The 14,697-nt window shown below is 36.4% G+C and overlaps 1 protein-coding gene across 1 annotated transcript in view; it reads left to right on the top strand.

The window, feature by feature from the left end:
- Positions 1-14,697, top strand: part of SPAG16 (sperm associated antigen 16) — a gene marked incomplete at both ends in the record, with an annotated part of 827,025 nt that overhangs the window by 498,449 nt on the left and 313,879 nt on the right. Inside the window, one exon of the mRNA XM_080932901.1 lies at positions 12,547-12,673. Within this exon, the coding sequence (XP_080789027.1) occupies positions 12,547-12,673 (127 nt within the window). The remainder of the gene's footprint in view (positions 1-12,546; positions 12,674-14,697) is intronic.

The raw sequence follows: 14,697 nt of genomic DNA on the forward strand, positions 1-14,697 counted from the left end.
GTTCCCACCTCCTTACAGAATTCTGGATGGGCCCGCCTTCTCTGGCAGCTAATTAATCTCTCACACCACTCCGCTGTTTCTCCTGCTGCCTGCCCAGAATTCCCCATACCTCAGCCAGTGACTGCTCCTGATTTCCTTTCCTCTTGAGCAATTCTTTCTTCCCTTGAGCTACGTGAAGACTTTGCTTTGCCATTGTCTTTGGGAAAACCTATGAGCGTTTTCATCAGAAAGTTGTCTGTACTTTGCCAACAGAAATGAAAAATTTCCCAAATAATTGAATTGAATTTTAATGATAAAAGATAAAGTGGTAATATGAGTTATGAACCTACGCAATAGTTTACTATAAGGGTGTCTAATAGGTCAGGATGCAATTTAGATATTCTTTATGTACATTAATTTATTAAATAATAATTGTTAATATTTTAATAGTTTCACATTTGTCTAAAATTGACATTAAGGTTGTAAATAGAGATAGTTGAAAACATAGGAGATATGTATGTATATTGTATGTCTGGTAACATATTACTCACACATACATTTGAATAAATACTTCTGTGTTAATTAAAACCCATTTTTTAAAAAAGTACCATTTTATTAATTTTTATGCATGAACACAATGTATTTTGATGATATCCAGTCTCCTCTTAACCCAACCTCTCACACTCCTACCCACTCCCACTTTCATGTCCTCTGATTTGGTTTAGTTTGTAAATGACCCAGTGAGTCCAGTTAGCACTGTCAATATGAGAATAGGCATGGAGCCATCCATTAAGACATGGATGACCTGCCTGGGACCACAGCCTTAAAGAACCCTGATTCTTCCTCCTCCAGTCGGCACCAGCAGGCTCCTGCTCTAGCTGTGAGGGCTTATTATCCCCTTATCCCTACTTGCTGGAATGTTCTCACACTGATCTTGTGCAGATCTTGTATAGGCAAACACCGTGGCTGGGAGTTTCTAAGAACAGTTTTATCATCGTCAGAGGACATTGCCTTGCTCCAGTTTTCAGCAGTCTCTGTTCCTTCCAATTATTCCTGCCCTTTTCTTGAATGTACTGTGATTCTTGGAAGATGGTATACACACACACACACACACACACACACACACACACACACACACACACATGTATATAGACACACTGTGTCTGTGTGTGTGTGTATGTGTGTGCCATTTATAGCCTTAGATGTGAACCCACAAGTATTATTTTGCTAAATGAACAGAGCATCAAACTTCCCTCTAACGCATTTATTGTATTGATCCATTAGTGCAGCTTTTGGTACATATCAGAAACTCACCTCTAGTCAAAGTATAGATGGCTCAGTCATAAACAGTGGGAAGTTTAACTTAACTAAAGACAAATTCTATATACAAAGTATTTTGATGTTAAAACATTCATATACATACAATTCTTATAGGTTGAATTTCCCCTTTTACAAAAACAAAAATAAAACAAAACAACAACAAAACCCAAAACCTATGTTTTGTGTCTATATACTTTTCGCTATATTTCCAGTGGTCAGTTATCAAAATTAGGACATGGCATTTTATGCTGGCTCAGGTATTGATCATCTCGGGTGCTTTTGTTCTTTTCATACACTAAAGTTTCTGCCTGGTGCCATTTTCAATCAGTATGAATGGCTTCAATTCAGCATGTCTTGTAGGGAAGATTTCCTGCGGATCAATTTTTTTTTCAGCTTTCATTGATCTGAAATTTTGTTTCATCTTCATAAATAAAGTATTTTTGCTAGATCTCTAAACCCAGCACTTTTGAAAACATAATTCTTGCTGCTTTATTTCAGGTGAGAAGTCAGCTGCCATTAGGAGCCTTGTTCCCTTGCACGACTTGTTTCTTTTATCTATGACGACTTTGGGATTTGTTGTTGATGATGTGTTTTATGCCTTGTTTTGTCCTTTTAACTATGATTTTCTTTGGTACATTTTTTCTGTTATTGTTATTAAAAAATATTTGGGTCAGAACCATGATAATTTCCTTTAAAGGAGAAACAAATTTAACTGTTATTTCTTGAAAATGTTTTTTACTACTCTACCCCATCTCTGAAAACACAAGTATGTGCATCTTATCATGATATTTTACACTGATAACTAAATTCTATGGATCTTTATTCTTTTCTGCAGTATCTAAACAGATATTTTGTTCACACAGTAATTCTTTTATTTTAAATTCTCATCTCGATGTTCTTGAGACCCTACCTTTATTCATTTTATTTATCTTAAGAGATAAATTTCTCTTTTTTAAAAAATTAATATATTTATTTTATAAAATATTGTTATAGATCACAAAATGTGTTACATAATAATATATGATGAATACACAATTTTTTTCTTTCTTTTTTTTCTACAATGACTGACGCTTCACATTTTGGCCTTCCTTCTTTTTGAGATTCATAAGGTCTGTGAGTTGTATTTAGAGCTTTCTGTGGCTAGTATCCAATTATCAGTGAGTGCATATCATATTTGACACTGAGTTACCTCACTCAAGATGATAGTCTCTAGTTCCATTCATTTGCCTAGGAATTTTGTAAATTCATTGTTTCTAATAGCGGAGTAGTAGTATTCCATTGTGTAAATGTACCACAATTTCTGTATCCAATCCTCTGCTGAAGGACATCTGGGTTCATTCCAGCTTCTGGCTATTATAAATAATGCTGCTGTGAACATGGTGTAGCATGTTTCCTTATTATATCTTGGAACATCTCTGGAGTATATACCCAGAGGTGGAATAGCTGGGTCTTCAGGTAGTGCTATGTCCAATTTTCTAAGGAACCGCCAGACTGATTTCCAGAGTTGTTGTACCAGCTTACAACCTCACCAACAGTGGAGGAGTGTTCCTTTTTCTTTGCATCCTCACCAGCATCTGCTGTCATCTGAGTTTTTGATCTTAGCCATTGTGACTGGTGTGAGGTGGAATCTCAGGGTTGTTTTGATTTGCATTTCTCTGATGACTAGGGATGTTGAACATTTCTGTAGGTGCTTCTTGACCATTCTGTATTCCTCAATTGGGAATTCTTTGTTTAGCTCTGTACCCTATTTTTAATCAGATTGTTTGATTCTTTGGAATCTAACTTTTTGAGTTCTTTGTATATATAGGATATTAGACATCTATTAGAAGTGGGATTGGTAAAGGTCCCAGTCTGTTGGTGGCTATTTCGTTTTCTTGACAGTGTCCTTAGCCTTACAGAAACTTTGCAGTCTTATTAAGTCCCATTTCTAGATTCTTGATCTTAGAGCATAGGCCATTGGTGTTCTGTTCTGGAAATTTTCCCTTGGGCCTATGTGTTCTAAGCTTTCCCCCACTTTCTCTTCTAATAGTTTGAGTGTACCTGGATTTATGTGGAGATCTTTGATCCAGTTGCACTTGAGCTTTGTGGTTTTTAACACAATTGCTTTGCAATATAGCTTGAGGTCAGTGATGTTGATTCCTGCAAAAGTTCTCTTGTTTTTGAGACTAGATTTCTCTATTCTAGGGTTTTTGTTATTTCAGGTAATTTGCAAATTGTTCTTTCCAAATCTATGATGAATTGTTTGGAAATTTGATGGGGATTGCATTGGATCTGCAGATTGCTTTTAGTAAGATGGCCATTTTTACAATGTTGTTTCTTTCAATCCATGTGCATGGGAGATTGTTCCATCTTCTGAGGTCTTCTTCCTTCTTCAGAGATTTGAAGTTCTTGTCATACATGTCCTTCACTTGCTTAGTTAGGGTCACCCCAAAGTATTTGATAGTCTTTGTGACTATTGTGAAGGTTATCTTTTCCCTAATTTCTTTCTCAGCGTGTTTGTCCTTTGAGTAAAAGAAGGCTGCTGATTTGTTTGAGTTAATTTTACATCCAGGCCACATTGCTGAAGTTGTTTATCAGCTGTAAAAGTTCTCTGGTGGATTTTTGAGTAGTTAAGTATACTATCATGTCATCAGCAAATAGTGATATTTTGATTTCTTATTTTTCAATTTGTATCCCTTTGACTTCCTTTTGTTGTCTAATTGCTCTGTCCAGAACTTCCAGTACTATATTGAATAGGTAGGGGGAGAGTGGTTAGCCTTGTCTAGTCCCTGATTTTAGTGGGATTGTTTCAAGTTTCTCCCTATTTAGTTTGTTGCTGGAGACTGGTTTGCTGTGTATTGCTTTTACTATATTTAGTTATGGGCCTTGGATTACTGTTCTTTCCAAGACTTTTAACATTAAGGTGTGTTAAGTTTTGTCAAATGCTTTCTCGGCAGCTACTGAGATGATTCTGTGGTTTTTTCTTTGAGTTAGTTTTTATGGTGAATTACATTGATGGATATGCTGAACCAGCCCTGCATCGCAGGGATGAAACCTACTTGATCATGTTGAATGATCATTTTGATGTGTTCTTGAATTCAATTTACAAGAATTTTATTGATTATTTTTGCATCAATGTTCATGAGGGAAATTTGTCTGAAGTTTTTCTTTTTTGTAGTGTCTTTGTGTGGTTTAGGTATGAGAGTAATTGTGGCTTCGAAGAATGAGTTGGGTAGTGTTCTGTCTTTATTTTGTGGAACAGTTTGGAGAGTATTGGTGTTAGGTCATATATGAAAGTCTGATAGAATTCTGTACTGAATCCATCTTGTCCTGAGCTTCTTGTTTGTCTGTTTGTTTGTTTGCTTCTATTTCTAGGTGTTACGGTGTTGCAGTAAATATAAAAACAAAATAAAAAGTATTTACCTCTTTACTGGCCCTTGGTCTTACTCCTCAGGCCCGATTTTAGTTCGGAACCCACGCACCTCTGGCGCCTGGTCCGAGACACCAACATGGCCCAACTCATCTATGCAACTCCCTTCCCTTGGCGGTTTTGTACTGTGGAATATTTTTGTACCCCAAAATCCCACACAAGCACAACTCTACAACCCAATAGCTTTTATATGGGTTTATATATTCAACTCTCAATTCACAAATCTCTACACAACAAGACTGCAAAAAATAGGCGAAGATACAAAATTCCCTTCTATATAAGATACTAGACCTGTAAAATCCTTAATGTTCATAGCTTTTTAACACTGATAAATCCCACCTGTGTTCAGCTGGTCCTTGGGAAGCTCCTTGGGAAGCACCACTTCTAACCTCTGTCCTATCCCCTCCTCTGCCTCTCCAACCTCTGACCTCTTGTTCTTTGACCTCTTAGATCTCCCTTCTCTCCACCACCTTGCCCTGCCCAGTCATTGGATTTCCTTTATTTACTAATTAAAATGAGAAGGTTCAGTTGGAGTCTTCTGACTAGGCAGCCCTTCTTGGGGAAGTGAAATTAACATTAAAATACAAACAGCTTCATTATGGGAATATTTAAATAGTTTATCTGATCCTGATTTAACTTTGGTAAATGGTATCTGTCTAGAAATGTGTCCATTTCCTTTAGATTATCTAGTTTTGTTGAGTATAGGCTTTTGTAGTAGGATCTGATGTTTTCTTGAATTTCCTCAGTTTCTGTTGTTATTTCTCCCCTTTCATTTCTGATTTAATTTGGATACTCTCTCTGTTCCCTATAGTTAGTCTGGCTAAGGGCTTATCGATCTTGTTTATTGTCTCAAAGAACCAGTTCTTGGTTTGTTGATTTTTTTGTATGGTTCTTTTTATATCTACTGTGTTGATTTCTGTTCTGAGTTTGATTATTTTCTGCCATCTCCTCTTGGGTATATTTGCTTCTTTTTGTTCTAGAGCTTTCAGCTGTGCTGTCAAGCTGCTAGTGTATGCTCTCTCCAGTTTCTTTTGGAGGCACTCAGAGCTATGAGTTTTTCCTCTTAGTACTGCTTTAATTTTATCCCATAGGTTTGGGTATGTTGTGCTTTAATTTTCATTAAATTCTAAAAAAATCTTTAATTTCTTTCTTTATTTCTTTTTTGACTATATTATCATTGAATAGTGCATTGTTCAGCTTCCATGTGTATATGGGCTTTTTGTTGTAATTAAAGACCAGCCTTAGTCCATGGAGATCTGATAGGATGCATGGATGTATTTTAATCTTCTTATATCTGTTGAGGCTTGTTTCGTGACCAAGTATATGGTCTATTTTGGAGAAGGTTCTGTGAGGTGCTGAGAACAAGGTATATTTTTCTGTTTTAGGATTAAATGTTCTGTAGAGATCTGTTAATTCCAATTGGTTCATAACCTCTGCTCGTTCTGCTGTGTCTCTGTTCAGTTTCTGCTTCTATGATCTGTTCATTGATAAGAGTGGGGTGTTGAAGTCTCCCACTATTATTGTGTGTTGTGCAATATATGCTTTGAGCTTTAGTAGGTTTTTTTTTTTTAATGAATGTAGGTGCTCTTGTATATGGAGTATTGATGTTCAAGATTGAGAGCTTATCTTGATAGATTTTTTTTTTTCTGTGAAGAGTAAAAAGTGTTCTTCCTTATCTTTTTGATAACTTTTAGTTGGAAATCTATTTTATTTGATATTAGAATGGCTACTCCAGATTGTTTTTTGGGAACATTTTCTTGGAATATTTTCCCTAGCCTTTTACTCTGAACTAGGGTATGTCTTTATCTCTGAGATAAGTTTCCTATATGCAGCAAAATGCTGGATCCTGTTACATACTCACTCTGATAGTCTATGTCTCTTTATTGGGGATTTGAGTCCATTGATGTTAACAAATATTAAGTAATAGTGATTGTTGTTTCCTGTTATAAGTGATAAATTTCTATACCTACTATAACTACATAGTTCATTATATACTGAATATTCTTGAAGTTTATTTCTTAAAGTCTTTGATTTTCAGCAATGAATTCAATGTCTGTTTCATGTGCTGCTGCTTTCTGTTTCTTGCCCATGGTTTCTGTTTATTTCTCTATATTCTTATGCATGGTAATTTCTACAAACATTGGATGTTCTCCATGAATATGAATTTGTTCTATATAGAGTTTTCATGTAGAAGGCAAGGATCAATTCTTGTTAGCCCCCTTTCATTTTTAGTATTGTTATTCAGTACAAAGTCTGTTCTCCATTCTTTAGGTCAGTGCTCTGGTGTTAATAAAGAAGTAGGATTTCTTCCACACCTTAGTTTGAGGAAATCCCATATAGACCATTACCAAAATCTCACCATGAATCCTTGCATACTTACTACTTCCAATCTCAATTCAGGTCCCTTTTCATAGAATTCTTATAGTAAAAATTCCAGGAAACTCTGAAATTTTAGAGCATAATCTCACTGCTCCATACTCATGAGTTTTAATTCTATGAGGTTATATTTCTAAGTATAAAGTCATGGTTATTCAATAGTGAGTAACTGAGATTTTTCCACCTCTCTCAAGAATATGACCATAGTGTATTATGTATAATTCAGTAGTACAAAAAGAATGGTTAAAATAATATATGTCTTATTATATCTTTCTTTTGTAGAAAGAGAATTACTGTATTTCTTCTCTGTCATAGTTGGAAGTCTGAATCTTAGGAAAGCATTTTTATTATTGCATAAAAAATGTAAAGAAGAATGACATAGACTTTTTTCTTTTTTTTTTCCATTTGAAGTCAGGAACATTTAGGGTTAATGTAGAGACCATGACCTGAGATGTTATGTAACAGGTCCCATATACTATATTTCAAACCATAGCAGATTCAAATGTCAGTGATCAAATCAGTAATGCACTTAGTGGGAAATTTAAGGACCACAATAATCTTAATAGACTTTGAAGATTGTCCTTCCTCCTGCCAATAAATCCAATGTCCTTTCTGTGTCATTAACCGTTAGCATGTAGTTGTTTCCATATGAAAATGAAATATAGAACTAAATCTAGTACCTATGGACAACAACAAAAGTTGAAAGATGAGTTGATGCATGCCAATTCTGGTGGATTACACAGTGTAAATGGAATTCAAGAGATATCATACCAAGAACTCAGACAAAAGGAATCGGTACCTTTAAAAAAATTAATAATCTGTACATGTTAGATTTTTAATTGCTTGTACAAAATAAAACACCCCAAAAGCAAAAGCATCTAGTTATGTTTTTGGTTTTGTTTTTTGGGTTTTTTTTTTTTTTTTTGAAATGACAGATACAGATCAAAAGAAAAGTGAAGAATGAGATGGAAAGAAAAGCTCTCAATGGTTCTCCCAACACAAAACACACAGCAAGTGTGTAATTGAGTTAGGAGATAAAATAATAGAAACACAACAAATAAAAAAAGTCAGAAAGTATGGCAAATGAAACAAAATGGGGACAGAAAAAGTGTTTCCTAAAATAGAAAAGAAAGGAAAGACATAAAATAGATATGGGAAAAGACCTTCCCTTGAACTAACAAAAATGTAGAACATTAACTGAACATTCATATCAAAATATGACTTTGCATGTCTTATGTTTGTAGTGAGTCAGAGGTTGTTGTGTGTAACAAAAACATCATCCACTGCAGTTGGCTGCAGAGGAGGGGTGAGGATTTTGTCTTAAATGTTACTACTGAGATGAGAAAAAAAAAAAGGCAGGTGAGAGGACATCCGAATAGATTTTGTTCTGGCTACTTTGTCTTCTAGAAATGAAAATGATTCAGAAGATGTGAGTTTTCATTTTGATTATAATTTTCTTAAATACATAAATATATCCTGCTTATTTTATATAACCTTGTTTATATGCATGCTTTCAGAATGACCATTTTGTATTGGATAATGCATTGGAGTGCTTTTCCCTGGGGAAGACTGTTTCTCCCACTCTCAGCATTCCTAAGTTGCCTATGGTTATGTGTGAAGGTTTGAAGGCTGCTGGGCTTTTCCCTGTGCATTCAGACATGCCTATTGTCATACTTGTCTAGATATGTCTGGGAAGTCATGGGTCATTTTTAAAAGGTGATATCTGAGTCTAGCAGAATGACTCAGTGGATAAAGGTACTTACCACACAAGAATTGGCCTGAGTTCTATCCACCAAAACATACGTAAGTGTAGAAAGAAAGAAGTTATACATAAGACTGTCCTCTGATCACCACATGATCATAACTCACTGGCATTTTCTTGCACATGCATACACACACACACACACACACTCACACACACACAATCAGTAAATAAATTTTAAATCTGAAAGCAAATTAAAAGCAGTGATATGTCTTATACTGAAAGATATTTGTTTGACTTTGATCAGTTCTTTCAATTGTGTTTGTTTATGTTATGATCAACTTGTAATTTAAGTGACATATTTGCTCTGTTCTAGCAGAGGAGTAGCATTGTCACCTTTCTAATCAGTCCCTGTCTTTCACCCTCTCTTCCATAACCTACCTCACCATCCTTGCTCTCCCTAGAGATAAAACTAGGGCAATGGTGATAATATTTAAGTCGTTTACTTAAAATATGTCATTAGAATATGAAATTTCATAAAAAGAATTTTGTCCCTATTCATTTCAGATCATTAGAAATTAACAGTTAATTTTTAAACAAGGTAATTCATTTAAAAAAGAAAAAATGTATGATTTTTTTAAAAAAATAAAACAAAATCCAACACTGTAAGACTGAAGCATACGTGTAAATGCTCAGGGACCTTGGTGTACCTCACAGGTACTAAGGCACATGTTTCTTACAGAACAAGGATTAGTATTAAGCGTTTTAGGTTCATGGGTGCCGTATTCTTTGACGTAACTGAAAACACATTATTGAACTTGAAAGTAAGACGATGTGCCTGTAAATCTCCCTGCCTCTAAAATGGCATTTATTTACTTTACATTTTTTAGTTATTTTTCATTTCTTTTTTTTACAGTCCAGACTTTACCCCCTCCCTGTTTACAGTTCAATATTCCCTTCCCCTACCCCTGCCCTAACTCCAGGAGGATCTCCTCACCGACCCCCCCCAACCCCCATCAGACCTTCCCACTCCCTGGGGCCTCCAGTCTATTGAGGGTTAGGTGCATCTTTGACTGAAGACAGACCAGGCAGTCCTCTGCTGTACCTGTGGAGGGTGGGGGCTGGGGGGGGGTCATATCAGCTGATGTATGCTGTCTGGTTGATGGCTCAGTGTCTGAGAGATCTCCTGTGTCTGGGTTAGTTGAGACTGTTGGTCTTTCTATGCCCCCCACCCACAGCTTCTTCTGGCTTTCCCCTAATTTAACCACTGGGGTCAACAGCTTCTGTCCATTGGTTGGGTGTAAATATCTGCATCGGAATCTTTCAGTTACTTGGGCCTTTTGGAGGGTAGTCATGCTAGGCCCCTATTTGTAAGCACACCACAGCATCAATAGTAGTGTCAGACCTTTGGGGCTTCCTCTTGAGCTGGACGCCAATTTGGATCTGTCAGTCACTGGACCCCCTTTTCCTCAGGAGCTTCTCCATTTATGTCCCTGCAGTTCTTTCAGACAGGAACTATTCTGGGCCAGAATTTTAGACTGCGGTTTGGCAACCCAATCTCACATTTGATGCCATGCCTTTCTACTGGAGTTAGACGCTACAAGTTCCCTCTACTCACTGAGGGTATTTCATCTAAGGTTCCTTCCTTTGAGTCCTGAAAGTCTAAAATCATATTTACAAAAGTAAAAATTCAGTTCATAGGCTGTGGCATAGGCACCAGCACATACTGATATATCAACTTTAATTATCAAAATATGATTAACCAAGAGGCTAAGAATGTTACCCTATGGTACAGTATTAAGTAAGCATTCAGGAGGATCTCGGGTCAGTTTCAATAACCACAACCCAAACAGAAAACCACAAAATTATTAGTCAATTTCCTACATTTTAAGGTAAATTGATACTGAATAATCTTTTTTTGATTAATAATTTCGTTTCTTTATTTTTGATATGTTATTAAAATACATCTGTTAATATGTAAAGAGGAGTAATTTGAATCCACAGTCAAATTCAGATAAACCTTAATATTTCTTCTTAAAAATGTGCAAATTTATAAAGTAAGAAGGAAAGTTGTGCCAACAGCTCCAATGCATCAGGTTTAAGGTACATTTTTTACATTGTATTTGCCAACTCAATAAAAGACTTACAGTAGAAATGTGTTGAATATCTGAGTACATTCTAAGTCACCCACAGACTACCCTTATTCTGCTGGTTCTTGTTCAGGTCAGGATGAAATTCAGCCTTCAGCTTCTTATCCTGATGATTTTTGTCCCTGTCAGAAGGAATTCCAGCCTTGAACCTCTAATCCTGCTGGTTCTTGTCCCAGTCCGGATGGACTCCAGCCTCTGCCTCTGGTGCAGCTTTGAGGCTCACACCATACAAATCACAAGGAGGCACAGCAAAGCCAGAGATCAACTGATGTTCCCGTTACTGTGTCTACACTGACTCCTGCCTTCTGAGCACCTTTATTTACTGATTCTTCTTTCTCTGTTTTCTAAAATGGGTTTATGAATAGCAGTTTTTTGGATGATCTGTCATTACAGACAAGGGTGAATCTGCTCAGTGTGCGTCCTATTTAATAGACAGTCTATCCAGAAAGTGGCAAAGGAAGGATGTAGACACAGTGGCTTTTCCTCCTCACTCATTTCCTGTAGTAGTCAATGGCTCTCAGACTTCAGCATGCATCTGAATTCCCTGGAGTGCTTACTAAAACAGATTGTTGGGCCTCACTCCAGCGTTTCTGATTCAATAGGTTTGAGATGAGGCTGGGAATTTGCATTTTGGATCCAGTCCCAAGTGATGCTGATGCTGCTAGTCTGAATGAAACACTTTGAAAAACACTTGTTTAGATTCTCATCCCTAAAGGCAAATTACAGTTACCAGAGGAGGCATTAACATGCCAAGGCCTGGATCCATCATGGATCAATTGGAAGGGAATATTTTGGCTTGAAAGTGGGGATGAGTACTCGCCAAAAGTGTGAGCAGGGGTTGTAATATAGAGGCAAGGCTGAGAAAACACACAGGAAAAAAAATGGTGGCCTTCGAAAGTTTAAGTGAACTTAAGGGATTGATGAGATAATATTATTTTTTTAGCAAATTCTTTTATTATATAAATTTGAGTATATTTATGTAGTTTTATCACAACATAAATAAATAGTATAGTGTAGGACAAGTAAGATTTTCTCCAGTGGCTAAAATTGCTTGTGACCAAGGCTGTCTAGCTCAGTGTGACTGATATAAACCACAATGGTGGAAAGAGAGAGAGGGGACTCCTACAAGCTGTACTATGAACTCCATACATGCATTTAAGGAAAAAATTAAGAATGGTGTAAAGATAACACTACAAATGGTTCCATTATTTGAAGGTGATTTAAACGTATTTGATTCTACTAAATTGTTTAAAGTACTTATGTAATTATAAAATGTTCTTTCCAAACTGTTCTTTTATGACTTGTGACACTGTCACTCTATAACCCACAACATAATCAAACTCATGGCTGCCCTGCCTCACAGTCTTAGATTATAAGCGTGGACCACTAGATCTAAGATATTGACATATCTTAAGATGTGCTTAAGATATCTTATGCCTATGATAAATGGTTTTACATATATATATATATATATATATATATATATATATATATATATGTTATATGTGTAAGATGCATATATCATCTTTTGTTTCTATTAGCACTGCATTGGAAGCAAAAGCATCCAGAATCTAAGGTTCTAAATCCTTGATCCTACTTTCTCTCCACAGTGAACGGTGCAGACATACTTTGTATGGACACACAGACTCTGTGAACAGCATTGAGTTTTTCCCTTTCTCCAATACTCTTCTCACCGCTTCTGCAGACAAGACCTTGTCTGTGTGGGATGCACGAACAGTAAGCAAATCACCTCCCACTCTCATGGTTAATTAGTGTAAGCAGTGGTAACGTAAAAGTATTTAAGGGAACGCAGGATTGAAGTCCATAGTTCCATCACTGTGTGTATTACATGTACAATAAAATGTAATTTGTGTGAGTGTGAGTGTGTGTGTTTGTGTGTGTGTGTGTGTGTGTGAGAGAGAGAGAGAGAGAGAGAGAGAGAGAGAGAGAGAGACAGACAGACAGACAGACAGACACACACACACACACACACAGAGAGATAGTGTGTCTGTGTATATATATGTGTGTCTTGTGTATCTGTGTTTGAGTATGTATGTATGAGTCTGCATGTGTCTCTGTATATGTATGCGTGATTTTTGTGTGTGTTAATATGTGTGTGATTTTTGTGTGTATCTGAGTCTGTGTATATGTGAGTCTGTGTGTGTCTGTGTATAAGTATATTCATGATTGTGTGTGTGTGTGTGTGTGTGTGTGTGAGAGAGAGAGAGAGAGAGAGAGAGAGGGAGGGAGGGAGGGAGGGAGGGAGGGAGAGAGGGAGGGAAGGAGGGAGGGAGAGAGAGACTGAGAGGGAGGGAGGGAATCTTTCTGAGTGTGTGAATCTGTATGTATGTCTCTGTGTGCATGCCTGTGATTTCATGTGTGTGAGTCTGTCTGTGCTTGTAAGTCTTTGTGTGTAAGTGTGGGTCTGTATGTTTATGTGTGTATAAGTATTGTGTGTCTGTAATTTTGTGTGTGGAAGTCTGTGTGTGGACATGTGAGTCTTTGTGTGTGAGTATGCATGTGTAAGTGTGAGACTATGTGTGAGTCTATGTGTGAGTATATGTGTGTGTGTGAGTCTGTGTATAGGTGCAAGTGTGAGTCTATATGTGTGTGTATGTGTGTGTGTGTGTGTGTGTGTGTGTGTTTACATGCAAATATCTGTGGCACTATACTATGGCATATGCATGAAGGTCAGATGAGGCAGTTGTTCATTCTTTATGCAGTGTGGGTTCAGGATGAAATTCAGGTCTTCAGGATTGGCTTACCCATTGATTGCCTCATTGCTACAGAAAGAGAAAGAACCTGCAAGGAAGAAAGGAGGATAACATATACATGTTAAAAACACAGATTCACTAAATTTGAAAAATGCTATGTTGTGCTTTTATACTCATTTTGGCAATATCTGACGAGAGTTATGAAGAAATTCAGTTGCTTATAAGGGAAAATGTTCCTAGTTTCTAGTTCCATGGTAGATAAAGAAGAAACTTTTATTATTAAAATTGAAAGAGTAAAATTATGAAATAAAATAAAAATGTTAAGGAATCTATTGTCAAATCTACACTTAAAATGACAACTCTAGTCACAGCTAGCTTCACCAAGACCACAAGAGTTGTGGTGACTTCATTTCCAATTTTCAATGTATTTCAGAATAAAAAGCTAACAAACTCCTTCTATAAATCACTCATAATTAAAACTCAAATTACATATATTATTTTAGAGTTACATGCCATATTTTGTCTGTACAGTATGCATTATTTCTGGTTTTGAACCAAATGATTCATAACCTACTTGGTATGAATTGATGTTTGTAGTTGGATATTATGAAGTGTTGGAAGGGGTGACAAGAGTTGTCATTTCCTTGCCTCCTGTGCTAGGAAGAATTGTGTGATGAATAGACAAAGGCGAGAATGCTTGATTTGTAATATTAACTTCGTATTTGGTATTATTCTTCCTTATAGTCCTTAAATATGTGAGTTAATTGATGAATGATGTTTTATCTGGACACACAGGTCTGGACCTATAGGAAGATGAATGACATCTTTCTTTTGTTAGAGAAGCAGTGACTGTTCACTTGTGTCTCCTCTGTATGATCAACTACTCTTGAGGCACCTCTTAAATATTTTTGATGAAATAGGAAAATGCCCAGTGGATTATATTCCCATAAATTAGGTTTAAACTCCCTTTCCCACACTCAAATAGATACTAGTCTTAAATCATTAACTCACCATAACAGCTTATTATTACAGATAATGAATATGGAG

This window comes from Micromys minutus (genome assembly GCF_963924665.1).
Source record: "Micromys minutus genome assembly, chromosome: 19".
NCBI classification, from domain to species: Eukaryota; Metazoa; Chordata; class Mammalia; order Rodentia; family Muridae; genus Micromys; species Micromys minutus.